The sequence below is a fragment of the Talpa occidentalis genome, unplaced genomic scaffold (assembly GCF_014898055.3).
Source record: "Talpa occidentalis isolate TD23 unplaced genomic scaffold, MPIMG_talOcc4v2.1 talOcc4.8, whole genome shotgun sequence".
Lineage (NCBI taxonomy): Eukaryota > Metazoa > Chordata > Mammalia > Eulipotyphla > Talpidae > Talpa > Talpa occidentalis.
Window position 1 is genome coordinate 33,931,927 of NW_023605194.1, and position 21,605 is coordinate 33,953,531.

General features: G+C 50.3%; 1 protein-coding gene across 1 annotated transcript; it reads right to left on the reverse strand.

Annotated features, from left to right (window-relative positions):
• Window positions 1-234: 234 nt before the first annotated feature.
• On the reverse strand, window positions 235-19,797 carry CDHR1 (cadherin related family member 1). Its single transcript, XM_037497678.2, is given in 20 exon segments — window positions 235-456; window positions 459-783; window positions 1,388-1,645; window positions 2,296-2,354; window positions 2,357-2,523; window positions 3,052-3,119; window positions 3,593-3,757; window positions 5,528-5,680; window positions 6,141-6,184; window positions 6,187-6,343; window positions 9,471-9,571; window positions 10,838-10,916; window positions 12,219-12,362; window positions 13,414-13,530; window positions 14,546-14,632; window positions 15,789-15,878; window positions 17,101-17,151; window positions 17,929-18,074; window positions 19,002-19,097; window positions 19,743-19,797. Coding segments are annotated over 20 exon segments (2,571 nt in total). The 3' UTR covers window positions 235-247.
• Window positions 19,798-21,605: the final 1,808 nt, after the last annotated feature.

Consider the following 21,605-nt stretch of genomic DNA (forward strand, 5'->3'; position numbering starts at 1 on the left):
TCCTTGTTGGCTATCAGCCTCTGCAGAATGAGTAACATCACAACTGGATCAAGGATCTGGGTGACTGGGAAGTATTTGCCAATTGCATCCCTAACCAGAGAAGTCCCTTGTTTAGGTGCTGTTCAGAGCCTTAGATATGGGATTTATATCATTAAACAAAACAGGGGTGACCCTAAGGATTAGAAGATGGAGCATGGTCCAAGTAGCAGGAGAGTTGGGGTGGAAAAGAGGGGCCATGGGCCATACTCTAGAAATAAGCCATATTTTCTGCATTCTTCTTCTCCTCAAACTTTTGTCTTAGCTCAAAGACCAGTGCTGACTGGACAGGGCTTCCCAAGGCCTCAGGTTTTGACTGGGCTTGCTGAGGGGTGATTGAGCCAGAGACTGTGGGCACAGTCCAGTGGGCCGGACCTATGTTGGGTACCATTCTGGGTGATGGAGGGAGAGGCGGGGCTGTGGGGGTGGTGAGCTTCCCAAGCTGTTGTTGTTACAGTTCTCATTGGGAGGGTCATCTCTGAGCACAAACTTGGCAGCAGCCTTGGTCCTTCTGAACTTGAGCCACTCAATGCGGATGGCTCGAGGTGCAGGGCTGGGCCGCTTGCGGATCACGCGCCGTATGGGCAGGACCTTGTTTGACTTCTTATTGCGCCAGAAGGTGGCGGTGGAGATGAGGACGGTGATGGCCACGATGGTGGTCATGATGCCAGCCAGCACCCCCACAGCCTTCATGGGGTTGTCTTTGGTCTGCATCAGGAAGGCGGCCATGGGGTCTCGGGACAGCATCTGGAAGAAAGCCACCACTACAATCAGCTGCTCCTGCCTGGGCCCCGCAGGACAGAGCAGGGGGTGTAAACTCACTTAAGCCTAATAATTTTTAGATTTTTCTGGCGTCAGGAGTCCCTTGAGAATCTAATGAGGACCTTGAGCTCCATTCCAGAAGAAATGCACTTAAAGAGAATGTAATGCTTGCAGCTCTCCGAAAAAGTGCATGCAGAGATAGTGTGGTGCAAAAAACCTTTTTGCATTACTGGACTCTGCTCTTGAGACAGTTAGAGATCACTTGAGTTTGGATGGGGGGAGGTATCTACCCTAATGTATTGAGAACCCCTTGAGTGATGACTTCTTGTCAGAAACTGAGCTGAGAACTACCAAGTAAAGGAGGTAACCTTATTCAAAATTTAACAGGTAAGGAACTGGAGAACTAGCCAACACAATAGGTAGTGAAACAAGGATCTCAGCATGACTACAAAGCCTGTGTGTTGGATGACACTGGCAGGCTCTGCTAGCTTGGAGGGCCCTTTAGAGGAAGGCTGGAGTGGATCTTTCTGCCTTTGCTTGTGTTATATTGACTCTTTGGAACTCTTCCTGACCTGGGCTTCATACCCACCTCTGTGTCTATGATGTCAATCTTGAGTAAGGCTGTGGTGCTGAAGGATGGAGAGCCGCGATCCTTGGCCTGCACCTCCAGGGACCACATGTGGCCCCCACTGGGCGTGATGTTGTGCAGGGCATCCAGGGAGCGGATGGAGTTCTTGAGCCGGATCTCCCCCGTGTGTGCATCGATGTCAAACACGTTGGCTGGCTCTGCGTGGGTGATGGAATAATCCACCAAGTTGTTGGGCTCCTCTGCATCCTGGTCTGTGGCCTGTGAAGAGGGAGGGGCACAGAGCTGGGTTTGGAGCATCATGTGGACTCTGGTTAAGCCGTATGTCATACGGGGCTGTCTGGTTGATGAAATGGTCCTAATCATATTTTGAGTGAACTGGAGCTCGGAAAGGAATGAATGAGCACCATTCTATGACCAGGGTCGACACTAGACCCTACATTGTGTTATAATATTCCAGTCTCAGACAAGCCTAAGAAGTAGGTATTATAAACACCACAGCTTGGATGCTAAGTGATTTGACTATGGATACATAGGAGGAAGAGGAGCTGGGATTCAAACTCAAGTCTGTTGAGGTTTCAGTGTTCACACTTCCTGCCTTGGGAAGGCTGGCTAGTACCGTGGGAGAGCATTGTTTTGAAAACCGGCACATTAGCTATTTGAACGAATGTAACTAAGCCAAACACTTAACCTGTCCAGTTCCCATTTTGTTTTGTAAAGTGGCAACAATATCTTCTTTCTCAGAAATTATTTCTTGGTTGAAGTGGAGAAAGGGACATTACACATCTTAAGTCTTTCGCCCATAGTGGAAATCCAACAAATCTTATTTTAAAATAAATCCTTACGCTACAGTGTCACTTGAATTATTGGAATAAGACTTTCAGGGGAACTCAGCTGGTTTTGAAACCCACCTCAATTTTCACTGGGGTCCCCAGCACCATCGTCTTCTCCTGGATGCTCTTGCCAAACTGGGGTAGTGGTCATTGACATCCAACAGAGTGACGTACACCTCGGCCAGGCTGTACCTGCCCTCCATATCCTCCGCCTTCACGTAGAAGTTGTACCTGGCTGTGTCTTCAGCATCCAGGCTGGCCCAGGGCTGAGTGTAGATGATCCCAGTGGATGGCTGAATTAGGAAGCTGCCGGGCACAAAGATTGCAGGATCGGTGTATGCAGGTACATACAAACACACACACACACAGACACACACACACACACACACATGCTTGTGGTAATGAGCTGACTCAAGAAAGTGGCAGTAATGCATTATGTGGCATATCCCATGGGCTCCTCTCCCCAGCCTTGCAGGTCTGACGGAGGGACCAGGTCCACCTAACTCCTCACCCATCTATCAATATTGAACTTATCCCGAGTCACAGCCTTGCTCTTTCCCTACCAGTCTGCCCTATCCCTAGTCCAGCACTGCTTGCCCACTTCCTGGGGCCATCATGGGCCTTGACTTCAAACAATGATGGTGGCCCTTCTGCTCTCAGACTCCCAGCCCTGAGCCATGTGTCCCTACGCCTCTACTGCTTCCCTCTATTCCTTGCCCCATGCTTGTCTCTGTGACTCAGTTCTTCTGCTTTCCAAGTCTAGCACAGACCTTCTTCATCCTCATCCTCCAAATCCCTTGCCCAAGGCACTGACCAGGATTCTGTTCTACTCACAGGTCTGCCCCTGACCCGTAGATGGAGTATCTGACTTCGCCCCAAGGACCTGTGTCTGGATCCACAGCCTGGAAGAGAGAAAGCTCACAGTGGCACCTGCTTCTTTGACAGAACAGGGTATGTTGGCAGCTCATGCATCTGAGGATTGCTTTCGGCAGCAGAAAGAAGGGACTTAGGGCTTATCCAACTGGGGAGAAAATAGGAGGCCTGCTCCAAAATCCTAGCTTTCTACCCAGGAGGTATCAAGTGTAGAAGGAACCAAAAGAGCAATAGCAGGCCTCTACTCCTCCTCGGAAATGGGGAAGGAAAGGAGATGAGTCCCATGCCACGGGCTTGGGATTTGTACTTCTGTGTCGTATTGTTTTCCCCACTGAGTAGAAGAAGAAACTGATGTTCAGAGAGGGCAGGTCACTTGTCCAAGACACACTAACGAGTGTGGGCTTTGTGATTTGAACTAGAAGCCTGGTTGGTCTGACTTATTGGGCCTCATTCAGTGGGGGTCCCCATCCCATCCCAGTCCCCGGGCTAGTCCACAACCCACAGTGACGGCCACCACATTGGTGCCCCCTGGGGCATCCTCAGGGATCCTGGCAATGTAGTAGTGGGAGGTGAACTTGGGGACATTGTCATTGGTGTCCAGGAGCTGGATCACAACATCTGCTGTGGAGCTGAACTTCTCCGGGGTGTTCACTTCAATGGCCAGGAGCTGGGGGAGGAAAGAAAATGAGAACTTATCAAGGTGAGTCTTCCTGCAGAGTCCTCCTGCAGACTGGTGCAGCACCCACCTGCCTTGCCTCCTGGTCTTTCTCTCAGCTGCCAACCAGCTATGCCTGCCATCCCTGGCAAGAAGCCCTATGGCATACATTGTTGCCCCACTCATTGGTGGCCATGCCTGTTTTCTTACAGATCCCATTTGTATTTGGGCCAGTTTCTTTTGTTCTGCTGATCGTCATATTCTTTTTTACTTCCATTTTTTAAATAATATTTAATATAATCTAATTTTGTTAGAGCAAGTTGTTATCTCATATTCTTTTTTTTTTAATTTCCCATTTTTTCAGATAAAAACTAATTGTGCCATCCTTACCACCTCCTCAAAGGATTTTCCAGGTAAGACTTATCTGAGGTGGCATTGGAGTTTTCATTAACTTAATGGGAATTTGCTTTTTTTTTTTTTTAAACAACGTATGCTTCATTTTTACCTTTCTTGCCTTCTTTATATCCCTTTTTAAATTGTGTTTTTTATCATTTAGATACTACATATTTCTTGTTAGGTAATTCCTGGGAATTGTATTTGTTAGCTATTGTAAAAGAGAATCCTTTACTCCACTATATATTCTCATTGCTGTTTTTCCTATATAGGAAAATGATTGGATTTTAGGTATTTGACATTCATGCCAGCAATGTTGTTATGTTTCTAACAGTTTTCAATCATTTCTTTTTGGCTTCCTAAGAAAATAATCACAGACAATGACAAATATATTCCTTTTTAATGTTTGCACCACTTGCATCCTTTCTTTCTCAAGGAATCATGTCATCCCAGGAATAGTGTAAATAACACTGGTGATGGAAGGCACCTAGGCTTTGTTCTGACCTCACAGAATGCTTCTGGAATTTCTTTTTTTTTAACATTTATTTTCATTTATTTATACATACTGAAGTGTATGACAGAGGTGTGTGTGGGGGGTGGGGGGAATAAGAAGATTCACCAGAGAGAGAGTGGGGAAAAGAACAGGCATATCTGCTGAAATACATTGCTGAGGGGAGCAGTGGGCAAGATAGAAGAGGTCTCCTGGGCTATGTGGGTTAGCTCCCTGGCCTGGGGATGGAACTCATGCCACAGTGGCTGGCAATGGCTTGATAGGGCTGAGATTTAATCCCTGAACCACCAGGGAGGTCCCTGCTTCTGGAATTTCATGTTTAAGTAGGAGGCTGGCTAAGAAGTGTATATGTGTATAATTATAAATAATTAAAACAATTGAAAACAATCAAATTATTTTCCTTTTAATTGATAAATCAGTATGTTTGTGTATAACTTACATTATCCAGATATGCTTGTAATCTCAGTTACAGAGGGAGTATTTTTTTACCTTCTGCTAAAGTTATATCAGAACAGATTACAGATGTCAAATGCATATGAAAAACATCTCGCTTGATGAAATTTTTTTTTCTCAATCTATCAGTATTGAGAAACAGCACCATAGCACATTATATTGATACTTTCCCTTTGAACCCCTTTACAATCTAAGGGTTATAGTTATAGAAGTGGGGGGCTTGTGCAACCAGTGGGCTTTTGTCCTCACTTTTCTTCTCCCTCCTCACTTGCTCTCCAAATCAGCAGGAAGGCAGAAGAAATAAGATGAAAAAATAGGGTCAACAGGGGCAAAGGTGACAAAGGGACCCCTCAGGATGAACCCAGGGGCTGCTGTGACTTCCTGTGAGTGGGACCCCATTCACAGGAATGCACAGTATTCCCTACCTTGAAGGTTAACACTTTGAACTTTTCAAAGTCGATGGCAGCTGAGTTCTCCACAATGATTGTCACCTGGGCTTCATTCAGGACTGTCTGCGGGACCACTCGGAAGATGCCCCCAGGTCCCACCAGCCGCAAGTTGAATTTGGCATTGGCTCCCTGCGCAGTAGAGTTTGGAGGGAGGAAATAGGGAACAGAAATGAGAATGGAAACTCATTATATGTTCATGCTAGTGAGGAGCCCTTCACATCCCCTTAACCCTGGGAGGTGAGAAGATTAATCATGGGACAGAAAGACCTAGTAGGCTGTGAGGACTAAGCAAGGTCACCAGCGCATAAGGCCTAACCCTGTGCTGGGCAAGTTAAGTGACAAGCAGGGGTGGGGCATAGAGGTGTTTTCCTGTGACTGCCTTTCACTCTGCCATTGACTGTGAATGTCTTTAGGCCAAGCAGACAATCTCTCATTAGCTACTCTCTCAGCTCTCCCTCTTGGTTATGCCCTCGTTTCATTCATTTTGTGATTGAAAAGACCAAAGCCCTGTCACATAAGCATTGAAGGCTGGTGCAGGTTAAGCTTTGGGACCTTGTGAGATGGGTGAGGGGGGGAGGTGGGCACATACCTGGTCTGAGTCGTTGACAGTGATCTTGAGGCCCCGTAGGATCTCCCTTGGGGCGGGTGCTCATACATGGACAACTCAAATCGGTTCTGGGGTCCACTCTCTCCATAAAATGTAGGTGGATGGTTATTGAGGTCCACGATCCTGATGGTGACGGGGACCATGGCTTGGGCAGCTGGACTCCCTGCAGAGCTGACCTCAGTCACCTGGGGTGGGGACAGGTGGCTATGGTGGTGTGGCAGGTGGACTCTGACACAACTCCTATGATCCCCACCTTCCCAGTATCATCCCCTGTATAATCCCGCTCCTCAGTGTGGCCTGGCCTAGCAATGTGCTTCTAACTGATGGACTATGACCATGGTGATGAGGTAACTACTTTGTGATTAGATTTTAGAAGAATGTGACTGCTATATTCTAGCAGACTCTTTCTTGCTGACTTTGATGAAGCCAGCAGTTATGCTGCAGGGGCCTGTGTTTCCAGGAACTAATGCCTGATGACCTCTTGCCAACAGTCCACAAGATCTCAATTCTGCCCATCATATGAGTTTGGAAGCTAATCCCTCCCCAGTGAATCTTCAGAGAGAAGTGGCTAACAAGGTGATGGCGGGGGTGTAACACACCTTAGAACTGAGGACCCGGCTGAGTCTGGATTTCTGGCCCACAGACACTGCGGGATAGACATGTATGTCGTTTTAAGCCACTAAGTTTGGGACAACATGTTCCAACAGCCATAAGAAAGGAGACATGCTATTACTGACCCGATTTTACACACAAGTGGGAAGCATCACCTGGGGTCACACAGCTGGAGTGACAGAGCAAGAACAGGAAGAGCTCAGGTGTGTCTGGTTTGTTAATCTGCCCCCTTGCAGCCAGACATGGGTTCATACCCCAGCTCTGCCACATTCTGTCCTTTAGCCAGGAGGAGACTGCAGGGAGGGGAGATGTGAACAGGCAACAACAGAATACTAGTATGTGTTCCAAAGCCAGGGCTGAGTCTACAGGCACCTCATGAACCAGGTGGTAAATATATGAGCCTCCTAAAAGGCCTGTGTCCCCTTCAGAAGCATGCCTCCACTTACCTAAAATGACCCCCTTGGGCTTCCCTGGGGGTGCAAGGGGTTAACACTGCACTGTGAAGCTGTTCATAGCCTCTGCAGCATGAGTTCGATCCCTGGCCAGGGAGGTGACTCACATGGTGCAGCAGACCTCTCCTGTCTCACCCGCTGCTCCCCTCAGCAGTGTATTTCACTCAGTCTACCTATTCTGCTCCCCACTCTGTCTCTGGTGAATCTTCTCACCCTCCCACCTTTGGCCTGTACCCCAATTCTTGTATACATAAATAAATCTTAAAAAAAAAATAACAAAAACAGGCCTTCCTGGTGGCGCAGGCAATTGAGCACAGCGCTGTGAAGCTGTCCGCAGCCTCTGTAGCACAGGTTCTAGCCTGGCTAGCTGTGGAGATACCCACATGGCACGGCAGACCTCTCCTGTCTCACCCACTGCTCCCCTCAGCAGTGTATTTCAGTCAATCTGCCTGTTCTGTTCCCCACTCTATCTCTTGTGAATCCTCTCACCCTTCCGCACATCTGGCTTGTATCCCATTCTTGTAAAAATAAATCAATCTAAAAACAAACAAACAAACAGCAGACCTCTCCTAAAATGACCCTTCCTGGACCCCACTCTGTCACACCCTAGCTGCTGTCCTGACTGTCCTTTCTTTGACGCAGACACCACGTGTCTCCACTTCTACTTCCCACTCCACTCAAATACTAGCCACTTCTTTTTTTAGTAATTAAATTTTTTTCTTACATAGTTGTAGTCCCTGTAGTTCTCCTGCCACCATATCACCCAGGAACCATCACCGTATTCCCTTGTGTTCATCCCTCCATTGTTTTGACCCTCCTTGCTCCCCCTCCTTTGCTGTATGCTTCAGTTCCATGGTCTGCCTACTAGTTTTGACTTTTTTTTTCAGCTTTTGTTTGGTTTTCTATATTCCACATATAAGTGAGATGTTTATCTTTTTCCTTCTAGTTTCTAGCCACTGAATTCTATGTGCACCCCATACTACTGCTCCATCTCCTGAGCACTGTTTTCTTGGCTAATGTGACTCTGCAGGTTCCTGCTCTGATCTCTCCTGGGTTCCTCTCTCCTCCTCTAGGCTGCAGGTGCTCCCACAGCAGTGTATTTGGCCAATGGCTCCCCTTCCCCATCACCACCCTCTGGGGAATCTCATCCCAACTCATCCTTTCACAGATCCCTCTATGTTGATATGCTCTCCCCTAACTTCCAAACCTGTGTACCCAAGTGTGTATGTGTCAACTTGAATGTCCCGGCAGGCCCCAAATTCAAACTGCTGTTTTGCTCATCTTGCCTCCTCTTCTGTGTGCCCAAGATCACGGCACCTCCCCAGTCCTCATCCATCTTTCTCCCCTACCACCACCCCTCACAGCCACATTCTGTAGAGTCTGCTTCTTCCTTTTTTGCAACTTCTTCATTTCTGCCAACACCTCTCCCTTCATCCCCACAGGCCCTTTCATCTATCACCTTGGCTGTTGGCTCTGCCTCTGCCTCTCATCCAGTTCCCTCCAAACCCAAGTTAAGACATGGTTCTCAACTGCCAGGCTGGGACTGGTGCAGTAACACTAGGGACTCTGCAAAACAATGCAAAGTCCTGGGTTTGCTCTGGACACACTAAATTCCCATTCCAGGCGTGGGCCAAAAATCTCTGCCAAGTTCTCTGAATTTGAGAACCTTCTTTGTCCAGCATGCAGCCACAGTGAGCTTTTTAACAGGACTCGAATCCTGCTTAATACCTTTCAGGGGCTCTTTATTGCTCTTGAGCAGGACCAGCTACAACATTTGCAAGCCTGGTGAAAAACAAATTATAAGGGGTCCTGTTCAAAATTGATTTAAGAATTTCAAAACAGCAATAGCAGAGCATTAAGCTCAGTATGGGACTTTGGGTAGCAGCTCCTATGGGCTGTACAGGCCGCATGCCTCGGAAGCCGACCCTGCACAGGGAAATCCCCAGACATCCTATTCAGACCTCCAGTGCTTCTCTGGCCCCAAGCATTTTTCCTTTTCTATACTGTCCATGGGCTCTTTGCTCCAGCCCCACTTGACTCCCAGTTCACATCTCCCATTGCCAGGGGCTTTGTGTACATCTGCTGCAGTCTCCACACTGGATACCTGATAAAGATGCTACTTGGAGCACCATCTGCTCCCTCTCTACTGTAAGCCCCAGGGAGTAGGGGAGGAGGCCAGGGGTGGAAGATGACTCTGCATCTTATCCCTTTGCAGCCCATAGCCCTCTTCAAGCTAGAGGCAAATTACCTGTACAAAGAGCTGATATACCTCTCTCCGGAGCTGGGCTGGGCTCTGCATGAGGGAGATGGCTCCAGATGTTTCATTAATTTCAAAGACTCCATCGCTCCCTGTCACAGAGAAGTACCTTGCAGTTCTGCACAGTGCCACAGGGGGCACAGGGGAGTCATGCCAGGCAGGGGGCCACATGCTCCTCAGGCATTACCTCATTGAAGTCTCCTCTACAGAAAGTAATATGTCACCTGTGTGTTGTCAATGAGGAAACTGAGTCTCAGAGGGGCTAAGTCATTTGTCTAAGGTTACACAGTAAGTGCAGAGGGAACATCAACTCACTTCTGTATGGCTTCCAAGTTCCCCACTAATTTGCCTCTATTATGCATGTGTGCATGTGTGTGTGTGTGTGTGTGTGTGCATGTGTGAAAGAAAGAAAATGGAAGCAAAGGGTACAGAGGGAGGGACAGAGAGAGAGGTGAGAAGAGAAGTGTGGGAGGAAAGAAAGGTGAGAGAGGGAGAGGAAAGAGTCTGGAGGAGGGACAGGAGAGAAGAGGCAACTGGGTGCTTGGTAATGGTGTTAAGGCGCGCAGTAGCAGAGCGCAGGGGAGGTGGTGAGGATCCACATTCCCCAGGAAGGGGCCTGTGTGTGATGGTGGGCATGTCTGTCCTCTCGTGAGCTGCTGGAGGGGGAGTGCGCACTGGGCGCGTCAAGGGGCTGCTTGCTGGAGGCGGTGGTGTCGGAGTGAGACTATGTATCATGTTTTTCTGGGATTAGGGATCAGGCATGATGGCCAAGGGGCCTGACCCTCTAGAGACCACCTATGAGTGCTGCAGAGCCCACCCTCAGTCTTGCTCCTCCTGCCCAGTGGCGGCCCACTTGTGAAAAGGGCAGTCTCAGAACCAGCATATGTGGGTTCAAGCCCAATGATGGGAACTTGGGATGCCCATTTAGCCTCTCTGAGCCTCAGTTTTCACTTCATTCAGTTACAGGGCTAGTGTTAGGGAGGTGCCATATTATGTCACCATTGAATTTAGTTCATTTAATTCAACTATAAGTTCTAGGCCAAAGAACTTAAGAGAATGAGAAAAGAAATAGCAACTGAGGAGTGTTAAGAAGTGTTACCACCCCCTCTTGTCAACAGCGCAGCCAGGGTGAAGAGAACATGGGTCTGTGCCATCCAAGTGCTCTCAGTCCCCCCACCCAATACTTCTCTCTGTTGCTGGATAAGATGATACCTGCCAGTCTCTCCTCAGGCTGTACTTCTGGCCCTACATATGAGAGTACTGGGACCCGGGGAGGCTGGGGAACCTCGCTCTGACCCCCAGGGAATCAGAGCTCAAACTCAGTCATGAACCTGTCCCCAAAGCTGCTTCCTACTCACCGTTTACGAGGCTGTAGAGAACATGGTTGGGTTTGCCCCGATCTCCATCCACGGCGACCACAGTCAGTACCTCTGAGTCCTTGGGGGAAGAGGAGCAGTTGAATGAAACTGATGGGTGATGCTAAGGCTCTCCCCTCTGCAGACACTACCACGATCATGGACTTGGGGTACCACTGCCACCCAGGAAAAGAACCAGGACTCTGTGTGGTTGCACCCATCCTCTAGAGAAAGGCCTCAGCCTTTGGCCTCCCAGCACTGCAGGGACAGTCTGAGCCCCATTGTTCCATTCTCTCTCCCCACCACCATGCATGTGGGCTGCCCACGGATCTTGGGCCTCCTCAGGGGCCTCATCCTCGCAACACTGGTGCTGTCAGCTTTCCTGCACACTTGACTCAGCTCTTGCCTCTCTGTCCCTGCCCCTCAGCATCACACCACTGCTTCCCCCATCTTTAGCACAAAGGGAGAAGAGACAGACAAGTAGGAGCAGGGCAGAGCATGGAGAGGCTCACACCCAACATCTAGGGATTGGGTTTAATTGTATGGCCCTGGCATGTTCTTGGAAGTCGGGGATAATCAAATTAGGGAAGTGAAAATTGAGAGTGCAATTCAGCTCCACAGAGAATTCTTGAATCCTGGTCATGTGAGGTCTGGCTGGTGGCAGGGTATGGGGGCATATAAATACAAGGTACACCCCAAGGAGGGTGTGTTCACAGGGGTTGTGCATAGTGTGCTGAAGCAGCGAGAGGAGTTCCCATTTCAGAAGTGTCAGGGAAAGTGGTGTCTGGGCTGATCTGAGAAGGGAAGCGGAATCAGGCCCATGGGGACATTCCAAGCAGGGATTTAGTAGTGAGAGGGCCTGGGATGCATAGAGGACAGTGAGGGCTCGTGGGTGAAGGGAACCTTGGACCTTTGCCAAGCTGAGTTGAGACCTTCCCTGAGAGGGACAAAGACCAGACACCAGGGTGGAGACTGACTGGGAGAGGGAAACTGAGGCCAGCCTTCTAACTGGGCCCATGTGCCATGCCTGACAGGGTAGCGGTGGCTCAGCAGCAAACTGAACTACTGGTCCCTGATCGACAGGCTTGGGGCTGGGGAGGTGCAAGGGCACCTCATGCAGAGGTAGAGGAAAGGCCTCATATTTCCACCAGCCACCTGTTGTTCTCTCTGGGAAAAGGGAATGGCACAGTCTGGGCAGCCAGTGGGAGCTCCACACACATGAGCACCTGTTCCTGGCCCCTTAAACTTCCAGAGGAAAACGAGCCTGTGAGCAGGTGACTCAGGGCCCAGCCTGGTCAGCCCAGCAGGGGGATCCTGGGCAATGTCAAGGGCAGGGCAGGAGGCATCTGGAGGGGACATTGGGCTGAGGAGTGCAGCCACCCACCGGAAGGCTGTCCTCATATACATAGCCATAGTAAGGTGTGCCCACGAAGACAGGAGCCATGTCCTGCATGTCTTCCACGTTGACTGTGACTGTGGTGATGGCTGAGAACACCACATCAGCCCCTCGCAGCTTCCCTCCACCATCCTGGGGAAGAACGGGAGAGGGATGAGTGTTGGGGATCTGAAGTTGAGTAGACACCAGACTCTGATGGAATCTGGCTCCTGTTACTTAGTAGGCACAGCGCCAGCTGCCTTGAGTTCTGTTTGGTTCTAGATCACCTGCAGATAGTTCTCCCCTCAGAGGGGTTTGGAAAAATTAAATGAGATGATGCATGAAGGTCTTCAGGCAGTGCCTGCTATGCAGGAGGCACTAAGAAGTGTTCCCTTGGAAACAGGGTTAGTTCTCTTTCCAGGGAAGTTGTGTGTGACCCCTGGCAGAGGACAGGGGTCAGAGCTAATCTCCCTTTACGGCCAGGAACCAAACCTAAAACACCTCCTGAGGACCTACTAAGAGCATGACTGGGTGAATATAATATCAGTATGTGCCCCTGAGTCCAGCCCTGGAGTAACAGGGGATGGACTATCTTGGGTATCTTGTCCAGGCTGCAGTGGGAAGGCCTGTAGCCAACATGTGACCAGCAAGGACCGAATTTCTGGGAAAGAAAAGCACTGGCCTGGAGGGACAGTTGGGGGTTCCTGTCCTTGGGACAAGGAACAGCCATTTTGTCTGAGCCTCTGCTATGTTCCAGTTTCCACACCAGGCATTTTAGAAATAAGAGGAAGTTAGTTAGTCGCAGGTGTGTGCAGATGAGGAAGTGGAATCACAGAGGGGGTAACTGGTTTCACAGAGAGGATGAGGAGGACAGAGCACAACTGGCAGAGAGCTAGAGGTGCTGGAGGCCAGGTTGTATAGGATGTGAGGGGCAGAGTCTCCAGGTCTTATTAAAGGGAACTTTCCCATTATATTTCCAGGAGGGAATATGCCCTCCCCAGCAACAGACACCAGCCTCCCTGGAGAATATATCTGGGCGGGGCCCACTCAACAGACATTCAAGCAGCTCCCCACAAAAGCTCCAGCTTTCTGAATCACCTTCCTCTCCACATTCCATCCTGAAAACTAAGTCTGTTCCAACCTAAGGACAGCTTCCCCTGACAAATGCTGAGGAAAGAGGTTCCCCCTTCTTTCCTCTTGTTACCTTGGCAACCACTGTGATGAAATGGGCCCGGGCCTTCTCGTAGTCCAGGGTGGTCCCAGCTCGGAGGCGCAGCACACCACTGTGGCGGTCCATGGCAAATTTGGTGGAGTGCGGGTTCTGTGAGAATGAGGGGCAGGCTGGGCCTCGGGAGAGGACCCAGTGGAGCCCCATCAATGCCCACTCTGCTTATGAAGGGATCTCCATTGTCCTCTGTCACAGCAATTCCAGCTTAAGGCTGCAATTCCAACTTTAGAGCATTTAGCCTTTCTAAGATCAGGGCTCCCCTTCATAGGACTCTGGGCTTCCCCTGTTCTTCCCTCAGTCAAATTCTCCTGGCAGGGCCTTAGCTCTTTCAGCTGGAAAGCCACTGGGTGCAGCTTTGGGCTAAGCTCTGCAGGATCCATCAGGAGACTTGTCTGCATGTCAGTAGAGTGCCCTAACCTAAAGGGACTGTCTTAAAAGCCAAAGTGACAGGAAAAAACTTTGGGACTTTCAAGCCCCACCAAGGAAGTGACACAGGCCAGTGCTAGGCAGCACCCAGGGGTGATGGTGGGACCAGGGACTAATTGTGGAGCGAAGAGGAAATTCTACAGAAACAGCAGCCAAGTGAAAGAGAGCAGCTGGTTCCTGAGGAGCCAGGAGAGGGGCGGTGCAAGGAGCAGTCTAGTCCCCTGACAGCATGGGGTGTTCCAAAAGGGTTTAGGGGGTTATTGTCATGGGGGTGCCACAGATCTCCTTTTGGGGAGTTGCCCCTTCTGTCCTTTTTCCTATTGATCTTTCTAGGCCCAGAGAAGTTGCCTTCACCCAATGTGCAAAGTTCCCAGATCTCCTGGGTAAGGGGCTAGTGGGTGGGGAGCTGAAATCCTGGTGAGGGAGAGCAGGCAGTTTAACCCAGAGGGAGCCAGGATGGACCAGCCAGGAGGGGATGGCCTCAGCTTGAGCCCCTCTCACAGCCCCACCTGTCCATTCAACCCTGTGTACTGAGACTTTGCAGGGATATAAGGTGGCATCTCTGATAGTATTGGGAAATTGTACAGATATGGACCTAACAGCCTTGGTGATGCAGGTGGGAGCTGTCCAGGTGTCCCCTCTTGCCCAGGCCTCTGGAGACACGGTGTGTGTTCCACCTTACCTGCAGGAAGTAGGTGACACTCCCTCCAGAACCTGTGTCCTTGTCCACTGCTTGGACTTTAAAGATACTGCTCCCAGCAGGTGTGTCCTGAGGGGTCACAGCCATGGGGGAGGAAGGTTAGTCCCAGAGCAGCAGAAAACTCAGGGAACTGGGGGTAGGGAAGGCATGGGAAAGTGGGGCGAAGAGATGAAAAGTAGCAATTAACCCACCACCCAATAGGGAGCAGGTCAGTGAGAGAGGAGACCCGCCAGAACCAGGGTGGATGCAGGCAAGAGAAGCGCTTTCCTCATCTTGAGAGAGAGGAGCAGACAGACATCTTGCTCAAGATGGCCTCAAAGGCAGAGTGAGAAAAACTAGCACTCCAATTGGATAAAGATTTAAACATGAAATGACAATTCACAAGTGAGAGAAGGTTAATAAATATAAACATGGTCCGCATGACCAGGGATCATATGCCTCTAATTTAGAGACAGAATCTTTCTCCTATTGAATTAACACATATTTAATGATTTGAGACTATCCCAGAAGTACTGTTCTAGATAAGCCCCACCGGTTTGGCCTTGTAATTTCAAATTTTGGACTGCATCTTAAGGAATAATTCTAATTAGAGAAAAGGCATTTTTATGTTCAGAATTTGATGTTTCTTAAGACAGCAAACATTTAAACCATCTTACATATCCCAGCAGCTAAGTAAATGGTAAGGGAGCAGCTCAGTAAATGGTGGGATTTCACTTAAAGGAAGTCATCTAAATGACAGCGACCCGAACTTTACAATTATGGAGGAAGATGCCTATATTATAAGTGAAGTGAAAAATAGGATACAGAAGGCATCTGTTTTGTCATAAGTATGAAATTAAAACAGATAATAAAAACCTCGAATCACAAAATGATGAGAAAGAAATCACTTACATTTAATAATGTTTCAAGTCAGAGGGACCCTGGAGTGATCGTTGAAATTTTATTTTTTGCTACTTCTCTATATATTTTCACATTTCCTCAACATACATACATATGACTATAATGGAAAATGGCAAATTAACATTTCTCTGGAAGAAAAATGAACATGTGAGGGGCTGGTGACAGAGGTGGGAAGAGAACTCAGAGGGGGGCTCCCCAGAGGCTAGTGAGCCATGGAGAGGTGTGATGCCCAGTCTTCTCATCCAGGACACAGGGCAGCCCCTGAGGGCAGGCCAGGGTCCTGTAGTGGGAGCATATTGGCCCTGCCTAGTGGCCCCGTGCTCACCTCTGGAACCTGGACACTGTAGGGCTCCTGGACGAACCTGGGCGCCTCATCATTGGCATCAGTCACCAGGATCACAACCTTTTCTGCCACCTGAGAAGGGGCAAGGAGCACAGGAATTGAGATAGTGAGCCCTTCTGGGCAATAAAGGGGCAGTGTGGCTCTAGTGCCCCTTAGGTGTATGTCTCTGACCCTCCCTCCTTCCTTCCCTACCTCCCTCCTTTTACTCATTTGTGCAACAAACAGTCAACTACTTGGTGCCAAGCATTGTGTTGCATCCTGGAGACAAGACACAGTCTGGTGGTGTGTGTTTTGCAGGATGAGGTGGTGAAGCAGAGATCAGCCTGTGTAGGATTGGTAGTGTTATCACTCAGGGTGTTAACAGCAGTGACATGTCTGGCACTGGAGCAAGGCCCCTGAACAGACCAACTCCAGGGATACGATGCTCACCAGGGCCTGGGGCTTAGGTAATTGCATTCCCTAGGGCTGTGAATGCACACAGAAGCCGGTGTCCAGAGACTCTGAGAAGAGATATCTAACCCAGCCTGTGACGGATCACGAGACTTTGCAGAGGAGTGAGAATTAAGCTCTACTGCAGTTTGTCAGGTTAGAAAGAAAGAGGTGGAAAGGTATGCCAGGAAGAAGGGACAAAATGTGCAATGGCAAAGAAGCATGAAGTACACTGGGAATTCAGAATGTAAGTGGATTTAAGGCTAGATGGTGAACATGGGAGAACAGTAGGTGAGGCAGATGGTGCCCAGTGGGGAGGCCCTTCATGGCAGGTTGAACCTTGGATTTTATCTTGAGGGTAGTAGGGGTCAGGGTTAGCACTTTCTATGCTGGGTGCTGGTTAGATCTATTTCCACAGTGATGGCCCTGGCTAAACTTCAGAGGTGGATTGAGATCTGGGTTGGTATCAAAAGCCTGGAGGCAGGGGAGACCCTGCATCTTTGCCAGGAAGCAGTGATGAGAGCTGGGGAAGTGTGTGGAAGAAGGAGAAGCTGAAGGAGTCTGGGTACCTAAATATTCAGTGGGTGATTGGACAGAGCCAAGAATGTGGTCAAAGGAGGCAGGTGGGAAAGCAGGCTTGAGCAAACACTGTGGACTGTGGGTTCGATCTTTTAGAAGTGCAGTTGACTGCCCTCTCCATGCCCTCTCCTTCCCCACAGGCCTTGCTATACTCCCTAGGCAGGCATTTTGAGACCTTGCCGGGCCTTGACTTGGGTTTGCCAGGAGCCCCTCAGAGGCTTTTGGGAGGAAATGTGCTCAGCCCAAATTGTGCGCTACCAGAGGCTTAGCTGGGGTGCGTACTCACCAGATTCACGCCATCAGAAATGCTGATGATAGCTTCAATCTCATCCTCCCTCTGCAAAGTACAAGGACTAAGTGAGTGTGCAGGAGTCTGATGTACCACGTGGGCCCCCAGGCTGGGAGGAGTTCTCCCTGACCCACTAAGTCCATCAGAGAAAGCCTGGGGCAGTGTGGGCTGATGGTGACTGTGCCAGTTCTGGTCAAACATTGCCTCTGGCCATGCTGAGACCTTGCTTTGGGGCTTGACACATCAGGGTTTCTTATAAACCCACAGGGATTGTTGAGGTGCCAATGGAAAAATCCTCCCCTGCTAGAATGAGGAGAAATGCTAACCTAGCATGTCTGATTGTTTAAGGAAGAAGGATTTTCTTCCCCTTCCTTTTTCTCCTTATCTGTTACCTCTGACTATTTCATGCATGGCCCTCAATGAAGAAGGGTGTCTAGGTCATCAGGTCTCAGGGGTGCCAAGGAGGGGCAAGTTCATTGACAGCTCCATTGCTTTGTCCTGATAGCAGTCTCTGAAACCCACCCTCTCCTTTCTGTAACTGGCATCTCCCACCAACCAGCAACCCCATAGGTAAGGTTCAGTTATACGCCCACCTAGGGCTACCAGCCCGGTATGGGGTCTCCAAAGATAGCCAGTAAGTTCAAGGGTGCAGAGGAGAGTTTTGCCAACTCAGACTCACTCTCTGGACCACCTGTTCCTGCCTGATCCACTGCCTGACTATTCTAGAGCTTCTAGGACCTCTTCAAGAACCTTCTCTAGGGCCCCTTCCAGTCCACAGAGGTCACCTGTGTGCATGTGGGCAGCACTCTACACATTTCTGCATACCTCTCTGTCCAGCTCTTCAATCAGGGTGATGTTTCCAATATTGGGGTCAACAGAAAAGAAATTTCTAGTGTTGGGGTCAAAGCTGATGTGGTAAGAGACAGGGTCTCCTTCGGGGTCTGTCCCATTCAAGGTGTATACATGAGAGCCTGGAAGGAGACACAGGGTGAGAACTAGAATCTGGGTGCTGACTTTCCCTAAAAGTGGCAGCTGCTTAGGATGAAGAAGTCAACTGTTTATAAGGTAGATGTTCAATTTAGTGCCAAGGGTACTGGCCTGAGCTGAGCTTTGGCTGCAGTTTAGCCCCTGTAGGCTACTTCCCACTCTTCATCTTTAGTCTTCACTCCTGCCCTTTAAAGCATCAGCCACTTCCCAGACTATAATCTATAATCCAGCTATACAGGTGCTTCCAAACTGCAACTCCAGGGTCTCTACCGCTAATGACTCTTGTTCCAGGATCCAAGATTGGGGGCTCCCAGGAGATAGCATATGGGGCAATGGAAGTAGCCATTAAGGCAGGAGGATCACCCTCAGGTGCAACACTAACACTGTTCTGCATGCCTGGGTCAGTTCTTTGGGGATTTCTGAGTAGGCACCTCTTTTATATATCACATCCTTTTGCCCAGTCAGGGTGAGGTAGAGGAGAGAAAGCAAGAGCCTTTCTCCTCAACCCCCATCACCCCCACACCCCATGGGGCTGAATGATCTCAGGCAGATTTAAAGCCAAGAGGTCTGAGGCTCTGGGAGTTAAGTACAGTTGTTCAAGGTCACACAGTGGGTAAGGGACAGTGATGTGGCTAAGCCCAGAGGTAACCAGCATGCCCCCTGGGGCTGGCCCTGTCTCTGGGCCCATAAGCATCTCTAGGACTGACCTGGCTTAGGTCTCCAAGGCAGCCATGACCTCCTTTCCTGCAATCACCCCAGGGATTCAAAGCACAAACAGGGCTTCCAGGGAGTGCCAGCAAGCAGCCTCAGCTCATAGAAGGCTTGAAAAGACTCAGAAGAGGTCTCCGTGTCCAGTGGAACACCAGAGCCTCATGGGAGATCTATGGAGGACCTGTCTCAGGGCCACTCACCTACAGGTGTGTCTTCTGGGAGGCTGAACAGGGCCATGTTTCCATTGGTGCTGCCCACCCCGTTGTCGAAAAAATGCGGGGCGAAGTTGGCTTGGACTAGGAAGAGAAAGCAGTCAGACAAGAGAACTGGCAGACACTCAGACCGTGGAGGGACAGCTTCCCACCAGCATGGTCACACTTTGGGCCCCAGGCCTGGGCAGGCAGCTTCCTCCCCGCAGCCTCAGCACACTGAGGACTCTCTCGTGGAACCATGGAGAGATTTTTTTTCCCCATCACTTCTTGTGGGCTCCAGCTGAACTCAAGCTCCTCAGGAATATGCAACACCTGGGGTGCTTAGAATGCAGGCAGCCTCAACCTTAACCCCATCAATGGGCATCATACCCACACAGGGGTAGTGCCAAGGCCAAGGTCACATGGGGGGGTCACACCCCCACACAGCCATCAAGGCAGCCCCATAGCGGCCACAATACTGAAAAAGCAAGAGCAGCAGGCTAGGGACAGGGGGAAGGGGAGAGGAAAGATCCGGGGGCCCCAAGTCCCAGTGTCTGGAGCACCAGTTTCTGGGGGAGTGCTCCGGGGAGCGCCCCTCTACCCTGCGGAGTCAGGCAGCCTGAAGAATCACTTCCCGCACCCCAGCCCAAGGCCCACTCTGGAAGTGAATGAGGAGACCTATATCTGTGCCCACCCGGGTAGTGCCGGTGCCCACCCCTCGCCCCTACGAGAGTCCCAGAGGTCACTCACCCAGGCAGAGGCGTAGGAGCCCCAGGGCCAGGGCGGCCGGAGGGCGGCCCCTCATGTCTCCGCGGGCGGGCAGGGGCGCTGGCCGCAGCCGAAGCCGGGCGCGGGAGCAGGGGGCATGCCCCGGCCCGCCAGGAGTGCAGGACCGCAAGGTGCTCGGCGGCGGCAGCAAGAGGGGCGCGGCGCGGGAGCGCTGGGTGAAGTGAGGGCGCTAAGCGGATGGCACTGCTCGGCTCTGCGCAGCTGGAGCGCTCCCGCCGGGCCAATTAGTGGGCGCAGAGCTGAGGCGCCGGCTCCTTGCAGCCAGCCCGGGGGTGGGGGGTGAGGGGTGGGGGGTGAGGGGGAGAAGGGAGGCGTGGGCGGGAGGGCGTGATTTGAGCACCGGGGTTCTGAGATATCGCTCCCCTCACCCAAGTCTAGCAGGGCCCAAGCAGCCTCTGGACCCGCAGATGGGAATAAGCAGGGGTAGGGAAGAGTCTTCTCCCACTTTGCCCTCAGTAGGGTACTGGAAAAGGAGGGCTTTTGGGGGGCTTCTGTGATGAGTCTGGGCTCTGCTTGAGTTTTCTTTCGTTATGCACTTCCTCTCAGACTTTCTGGGAGTTGCCTCTCTCAGGCAGAGCACTCCAGATTTAAAAAAAAAGGGGAGGGGGGGCCGGGAAACCAAAACGAGCAGCCCAGCCTCTGACTGAAGGAATCCCCCTGGAGCAGAAACTATAACAATAGGGGAGATAAGATGGTGATTGGACTAGGGGAAGAGTGTCTTTTTAGAAACGCAATGAAGTTCCAGGGATAGTGTCGCTGAAGCTTGGGTGAGTGGAAAAGACAGAAGGATTGTAGGGGGAGAGGCATGGACTGTGAGGGCTATCAGCCCCTTGCCTGGCTCTGGGATCTCAACCCCTCCTGCCCTGCCTCCAGGCTAGGTCAGCTCTCCCCGAGGGTCCAGTCACTGTTGGGAGCCTACAAGTGTGATGGGCAGCAGGGAAGCCTTTAAGTCTCCACTAAGGTGGGAGGCAGCAGATGTCCTCACTCATCTCCAGTGCATGGCCATGGAGAAGCAGCATACCCACTCACACCTTTCAAGGAAGGGTGAAGGGCTTGAGGAAGATTCCAACCCCGTCTTGGGATAGGCTTGCTAACAGAGCTGCCTAGCACAGGCATGGACAGCCCCAGGAGGCGTGAGTTCCCCATCCCTGGGGACATTTATGCAAGGCAAAGTACTGCTATGTGGTCTGTGGATACTGACAACTGGAAGGGTAAGCCCAGGAGCCTTCTTGGTTGCTGGTAAATGTCCCTGGACTATACCTTCATTCTCTTGCTCTGACAATGGAATTTGGTTGGAGAAGCAGACTTCCCCCTTCTACCCACAGGAGTCACAGGGTGGTTACTTCAGGCCCAAGCTTGGTCACTCTGGGCTTTGTCATGAAATCTCCCTGTTTTCCTGTCTCCCTCAGGGGTGTGTGACCCATTTAGGCAAGAGACTGTGTTTCATGCAAAGGTTGCTTCAGTATCAGCACAGAGCCTGTCACGAAGTTGGTACTCAATGACTAACTGAATAAAAAAATCAATAGGCACTGGACAATCTCATAAGTATTGATTTTTAGTCCTAGTCAACAACTGACCCTCTGCATGTTTTTAATATGCTTCTTCTTCATCTGTTTACCTATAAATTGACAAACTGAACTAGCCAAGGGGTGTATTAAAATGCCTGCTGAACAAGGCAGGAAATGGAAATGTGTCTGAAATAATGAGTGAAAGGCAAAAGGGAGTGTTGGAGACTATGAATAAGTATTCCCTAGCCACAGCATGTTTAAACATTGAGTGGAACAAGCAAAATGTCTATATTTTGATGTGGAAAAGGACATTTTC